Genomic DNA, 7,749 nt, shown 5'->3' on the forward strand with positions numbered 1-7,749 from the left:
TTCTTCAATTAGTAGAAATACCCTTCAAGTCCAAAAAAAAACAACAATAAAAGTCTCTCACATGACTTCTGGCACTATTTTTTTTATTTATTCATTCAAGACATATTTCTTTCTATGTTTATTTATTTGTTATGGACAGTGCACATTAATAAACATCTATTTTAGCAAAAATATGGCAGATTATAGCAAAAATGCACATAACAAAACATGATTTTCATCTGCAAATGATCCATTGCTGTATTTGCTTTTTTTTTACACATAAATGCCACTAAACATTCTAAGATATGTCCTGTTTTATACTTGAAGGATATTTTTTGTCATTGAAGACATGTTTCTTGTTATGTTCATTGATTTATTTGTCAGGGACAGAGCACTTTAACGAACATCTATTTTAACAACAATATGGCTGATTATTGCAAAAGTGCTCATTTTGATCAGCAAACGATTCATTCTGTATTTGTTTGAAAGCGTTTGCTAAATTAAATTGCAATGTAATGTAGTCTTGTATTTTGTTTGACAGGTACATTTCTTATTTGCACAAAAAATAGCATTAATTTGTGAACGGCGTTTTGCAAACCTCACTGACTTTGTTTGTGAATTGTTGGCTGTGAGTGAAACATGTTTTGTGTGATTTTTAACTCCACATATGAGCAGATTAAAGACGACGTTTGTCTTCTCGCCTAAAACGCGTCTCTTTAATACAACATGAGTATTAACGCCATGTTTTTACCTTTGAGAAAATACAACACTGCAGGTGTAAAACTAAATAAAACATCAATAATTGAGTTTCCTATGATTGAACTGATGTCATTAAATGTTAAATACAGCTTTTCTATGTCTGAATATGAAGTGACAGTGTCTCCATGAACACGGGGTGTTGAACAAGAAGATTAACTCACAGCACAGTGTTGTTCATGGCTGCTTGTGTTGTTCCCTGATGGGAGATATAGAGGAAATGTGCAATCCAGCACAAATAGTTGTTTACATCATGAGGAGTGACACTTTATCCGAGGGAAAAGGTCTCTGTAGTCGTGATAAAGATCATAGATATTTATAAAAACACCCTGCAGAGGCCTTTCAGTAAGCTGAGGATTCATTTCACTGTAAATTCTCTATAAATGGGAAACTTTAGAGGAAAAGCAGATGCTTTTATTCTCTCTATACAGGAGGGGGGGGGGGGGGGATCAGGGGGATCAGACTACAGGTAAAGTGTGGTTGTGCTATACAATGACAATCCCATGAGAGCCACGTAATTGCCCCCAGTCTGCAGCTCTCTGGTCTCAGTCCCTGCTTTGGGGGGGTGGGGTGGGGGGCTAGTGACATCTCATGTCAAGGGCAGAAAGAAGTAGATATCTACCAACCAATCACAGCACAGTTCATCAAAGTCCATCAGTGAGCTTTAACAGCTTCATCTCCTCTAGTCCTATACGTACTTTTACCCACGGTTACACAGACACGAGCAGAGATTAACCCCCAATAATCACCACTAGCTTCTATTCCAGGGATTGACTTATTAGCCATGATCGTAGAAAAAGGTAGAAAATGGAAAATCAGGCCCAACATGACCCGGAAATACCTCAAATACATGTTTTGGGACAAAGCTACTGTATTTTTCAACAGAAAACATCTAGAAATTATGACAAACTTCCCATAATCCAAAAATGTACAATTTAGCCAAAATTAATGTAAAGTTGGACGCAGGAGGCACCAACCTTTCTGAAACTGATCCAAAGAGCTACTAGTTTGATATACTGTACATCATTTAAATACTGAATTTTCACATTTTCAAGATAATAAGGAAAACTTCCAATAACTTAAAACATTAGGAAACTTTTCAATATGCAATACATTTGTTTATCTTAATTCACGCAAATGTTTCATTTTAATCACATTTCACAGCAAATCTTTATGTTCTATTTGACGAGCCACGAACTAACAACTTTTTAACTCATCGGAAAACATGTGACATTTTAACCATTTTGTAATATTTAAAAAAAAACAAAAAAACAAAAGACAAACAAAATCCTATCTGTAGCACTTAAACACATTTTGTTCCACTGTTTTAGTGAAAATAAACATTAAAATATGGTTAATTTAATACAAAAACTTCTGCAGCAGTGTGTAACTCTACTAAGGCTCTGAGTATATTCATCTATCACCTGTATTTATTGATCTGGCGAGTAAATCAGATTTTAGACAAAGCTCATTGGTTACTAGTGCTCCATCCTGAGGACTTCTTGTGGTCCATCAGGGGTGGGAACCTCTGGGAACCTCACGATACGAAACGATACACGATACAAAGCTCATGATGACGATTATCTCACAATATGATGATAATGCGATTATCGATATAATGGTCAGAAATCAATCTATGATAATCTATGACATAACAAGAATAAAAAAGATTAAGTGAAAAAATACCCTTTTTATTTTATATCTCTGAAAGACAATAAAATGAAAAAGTGTCCTATGAACAGTGACACTATTTTAGTGCAACGTTTACGTAAATAAGTGTCAACATACCAATGGAAATGAAAAAGTATCTCCAATAGTGCTTTTTGTTCCTTCAACAAACAGTGACAACATTTCTGTGAAGACGTACCTGCACATTTAGTGAAAAATACAAAAAGAAACCAAAAAAGACACTTTCGATAATTGATCGTGCGAGAAAAAAAATTGTGATATATCGCCATATTGACATATCGTCACACTCCTATTGGGCACCATATGTTGGTAACCACTGTCGTAATGTTACGCAGAAATGGGTAAAAAGTTTTGAAACGGAACATCTTTTAAAGTAACAGAACATTATCACGTACTCAGGGTGGGGTTTAATAACGTGGACAGACTAACAGTCCATCAAAGAGACAAACAATCACAGCCATCGACTCATTCACATGGAAACCAAATCTGAACCATTGCAGAGACAAGCTCACAGTAGGTCATTCAGACAAAACATGGAAATCATCCTACGTGTGAAAAACACCAAATCAACAAATAGACATATTTCAATGTGGACAAACATGAGACACACGTGCAGAAACCATGTTGTTTACATATGTGACGCTTGAAAAATTGAAAAATGCCAAAGAATGAACCACTGTTAAGACTTGAAAACAGTTTGTAGTTTGTAGAAAGCTTTTCACCTGAGGACGCTGTCGCTTATTTAAGGAAACTCACTTTAAAGCTGAAATCTGGAGTTTCTGAGAAATCTATGTTTATGTTTGATTCTTTTGAAATGCAAAAAAGTCCCCAACTAGTCTTTTCCTATGGTCTACTGCTGGTGGTCATTCATATACATTAATGTATATAAGTCCCTCCTTCGTCCTACAGACCCCTATACAAATGGAAACGATCACCGAGTGCGCCCAGCCAATAGGCTTCGACTTCCTGTTTTTGAGACTGTCAATCAAAGTGAATATAGAACTGTGCACGGAAACAAGGCCGCGCGTCACAACAGCAAACATGTAAATATGATTTTGGCTCTTACCTGACACATAGACCTATATCAATGTGACCCGATGCTACCGTGTTATGTTCCGCGATGCGCGTGCAGAAAAGTAGAGGCGTGGCTTCTGGTAGATTGTAGAGGCAGGGGGAGGAAATAGAGCTGTTGAGGGCGGGACATAGAGACGTTTCTCAGAATCTCCAGATATCAGCTTTAAGTACAGGTGAAGGATTGAGGGACCCCTGCAGCATTCCCAAAAACCAGTGGTCATCTGATGTTGCGCTCCTGGCCAGATATTTATACATATCTGATTAAAAAAACCTAGTGTATATACAAAATAAAACCTCAAAGCATTAAGTCTCTAGATGTTTAGAACGGGCAGGTAGGCGGGCTGCTGTACTCCTGTTAACAAAGGTTTCTGATCAGTTTCAATGGATGACTTTCCATCTCTATATTAAGTCTCCTCCTCACTGTCCCACGTCTGCATATCAGTCCATTTACAGCTGTTTATGGTCACCTTTTACTGGATCCAGACTGAGATGGCGCTCTGTCCGCTCCCCGTGCACCATCGCCTCAGCATTGATTACATTGACACACATTTGGCAACTTTATGCTGTTTATTTCTATCATAAACTGGCTGATTTTTACTTTATCTGGAATGTTTCAGCACTCTTGCTCTCTCTCTCTCTCTCCCCGTGTGTGTGTGTGTGTGTGTGTGTGTGTGTGTGTGTGTGTGTGTGTGTGTGTGTCATATTTGTCAGCTGTCAGCCTCTGTTAAGTCTCTTCTATTCTTCTGTAAAGGTGCCCACCAGCCAGTACAGTATGTTGTCAAATTTAAGTCCTGGGTTGTTGGTGCTCCTATTTATTTGTGCAATCAACAACGCAACACGACATCATTGTGTGTTGTTTTTATACGATGCTAGTACAATGCAGTTCCCCGGTTGTTTTGCACCGGGCCTGCGCACGCATCCACCTAATTTAGGATGCACACGTCACACGACATGGGTCCATAGATGAGATGTTTGAGGACGGGAAGCAACACACAAACAATAGCTTTGCTCTTCTGACTTCAAAAGTTTGAGAGAAATTACAGGCGGATGTGTCTGCCATCTCAGGGGATTCCAAACGTTTCAATTCATAACAAGTCTTTGTTTTATCAGTCGCTCAAAGGAGCTGAAAACACACGTGATTCAAAGACGGAAGGAAAAAAGGTCAACGTGAGACTCCTGAGGTCATCTCTGAGCGTTATCTACATTCATCAGATGTTTGGTCACCAAACTATTAGAGTTAAATGGTACATTTTCTTCCAAAATTAACTCAAAAGACAATATTGTGAAAAAAGGTCAAGGTTTGCTAAAGAAGTCAAAGCTACGGAACAAACATCAGATCGTGGTCGTCTACAAAATGCTGATGAATGCGTTAAACTATACTTCAAAGTTGGGTTTTGTCTTTGGATTTATTTTCAAAATTTCAACTTTAATCTTGTTTTTTTTTTTCAAATTTCATCTCAAAATTTCAATTTCAATCTCATCTTTTCGACTCTATTCTCAATATTTTAACATTTCTACTTTATTTTGTTTTTTCAACTTTAATCTCGTCTTCTAGATTTTAATATCAATATTTGAACTAAAATCTTGACATTTCAACACTAATCTCGAAAATGTAACTTTAATTTCGACATTTCGTCTTTAATCTTGACATTATATTTCAACTTAATTCTCGATATTTTAACTCTAATCTCGACATTTTAACTTTAATCTTGTCTTTTCTACTTTAATATCAATATCTTAACTTAAATCTTGACATTTCGACTCTAATGTAGACATATTTCAACTTTTTCCTCGACATGTCGACTTTAATCTTGACATTTCAAATTAATTCTTGATTTGGCCCAAATGATTTTCTCCTCTAAAATGGTCCCAATCAGTTTCTGTATTTCTGCAACTGTTTTAGAAGATAGAAAGGCACATAGAAGACAAGTGACCAGATGAACTGTATCCATTATTTTTCCTAAAGGAATGGATGATGCTCTGCTGGTGAAGCATCATCACAGATAAAAACAACAGTTATTCACTGATTCCAGTTCCAAACCTTTGTAGGAGTGTAAAGTTTCTATTGTCACATGGTTTAAAGCTCTTACCTTATTGGAGAAGGGGGGCCTGGCCAGGTTGATGCCATCTCTGATGAGTTTATCCCTGATCATGATCTTCAGCTTGAGTTTGGGGAACGTCACCATGTCCCTCCTGTTGCCCAGGGTCAAGTTCCTCTGCGCCCCGATGTACCCTCCTCCGTTCCGACCAACGCGCTCACTGTTGTGCTCCGTCCACGACTTGGATCCACGCAGTTTGGACTCGAACTCCACAGCGTGGCCCGTGTACCCCACCTCAGCCACCGGTGCCATCGGTTCCAGGGTGAAGTAAAGACCACTGGAGGTGTCTTTGGCGTCCTCCTTCAACCTGCGCACCGCGTCGTGGATCCTCTGCCGGTGGTGCGGGATGTAGACGCCGATGGCATCCAGGTCCGGGTCCCCGATCTGTTTGCACACCTCCAGGTCGTCGTAGCCGTTATCCACAAAAGCCTCGACATACTGGGGCAGCTGGAGGGTCTTCAACCACTCAAACACGATGACAGGTCCACTGCTTGTCATGTTTTTTTAATTACTTTTTTTTTTTTTTTTTTTAGAACGCACTGAAAGTGACAGCTAACACATTCTAAAGGTCGTAAAGGTCCGCGCTTTCCTCTGTGAATCAGATGCGTAAAGACGCACGTAGATGTGGGTTATCCATGTCGGAGCTGTGGTGGTCACGGTCTTTGTTGTCTAAAAAAAACATGAAAATAAAGAGATTAAATACGAGGATGTAAAGTGTAAATGTCTCACACCTGTCGTGCACAAGCCCACGCGTAAAAGGAAACGTTTCCGCCACGGGGGACGCGCACGGTGACGGTGACGGTGCAGACACTTCCAGCTGACAGCGCGTCCTATCAAATGGATCAAACTGTTCAACCCTTGGACACAAAAGCAGGTTTTCATTCAAAAAAGAGGGAAATTCATCCCAAAAGATGCCCGGCGCGCGCACGGAACGGAAACGTCAGCGTGCGAGAGAAGCGTTGATCCCCGGTTCATCCATCCGCTGCCAACAACATCCAACATGCTCCGTCCTCCACGCCCCCAACAAACCTCCCCATTGAAAAGTAGTAGTGATGCCAGTCCGGGTTGTCGCCCTGCCAACTTGTCACCCCGCCCCAGGGCGTCCTCTCCACCGGGTCACCAGGGCGCGTATCGACCTCATCCAAAGTGGACTCTGTGCAGCAGCAGCAACAGTCCAAACGCACAGACTCACCGCTGGATTGTGTGACACGTTACTGTTGCTCCCCGACGTTTGGATTTCACTCATTCAGCATTTCCACGCTGTGCGTCTCCAAACGCGCATGAGCGCCCTCTACAGGGACACCAGAGTAACCCTACCTCCACCTCTGGAGGGAGGTTTGTGTCTTTGTATTTATTAATAATAATAATAATAATAATAATAATAATAATAATAATAAGCTGACTTCAAACCGAAATAAATATGTTCATTCAAAAAAAAAGTGTTTGAATGCAAAAATATATATGAGACCCAAATAATTGCATTTGAACACTTTTTTTCCTTCTATTATATATATATATATATAAATAAATATATTTGGGGGATTAAATTGTATTTTGTAAAATGTATTTTTTGATTGAGTAATAAAGACCCAAATGTACTATACATAATATGGCCCAAATTCAATAAACAAAAACTTTTCAATCAAAAATAAATATTTCCAATCAAAAAAAAAAAAAAAAGTGACAGAGAGAGAGAGGCCCAAATAATTGTATTTCAACACTTTCTTTGAAATTTTTTTTTATTTGAAATGTTTGTGTTTTTTTTTTTTTTTGATTGAATAATAAAGCCCCAAATGTACTGTACAGAATATGGTCCAAATATATATAAAAAAAATTACTTCAATTAAGAAAAAAAAAAAACAAAAACATTTTTAATCCAAAAAAAGTTTACTTTTATCAAAAAAAAAAAAAAGTTTTCAATTGCACATAAATAAATATCCGACACCCAAATAATTGCATTTGAACACTTTTTTTCTTTGAAATAATTTTTTGATTGAAATTTTTTTAATTTAATAAATGTGATATGGTCCAAATAAATAAAATTACGACTTCACTCAAAAATAATTTTTCAATCAAAATAAATATTTGAAAGAAAAAAGTGTCAAACATATATTTATATATGAGACCCAAATAATTGCATTTAAACACTTTT

General features: G+C 38.0%; 1 protein-coding gene across 2 annotated transcripts in view; it reads right to left on the reverse strand.

Annotated features, from left to right (window-relative positions):
* Window positions 1-6,831, reverse strand: part of sash1a (SAM and SH3 domain containing 1a) — a 270,649-nt gene extending 263,818 nt beyond the window's left edge. For both annotated transcript variants that reach the window (XM_028439240.1, XM_028439239.1), the window contains exon 1: window positions 5,589-6,831. In XM_028439240.1, the coding sequence (XP_028295041.1) occupies window positions 5,589-6,095 (507 nt within the window). In that variant the 5' untranslated portion in view covers window positions 6,096-6,831. The remainder of the gene's footprint in view (window positions 1-5,588) is intronic.
* Window positions 6,832-7,749: the final 918 nt, after the last annotated feature.

Source organism: Gouania willdenowi, chromosome 24, assembly GCF_900634775.1.
Source record: "Gouania willdenowi chromosome 24, fGouWil2.1, whole genome shotgun sequence".
In the NCBI taxonomy this organism is placed as follows: domain Eukaryota; kingdom Metazoa; phylum Chordata; class Actinopteri; order Blenniiformes; family Gobiesocidae; genus Gouania; species Gouania willdenowi.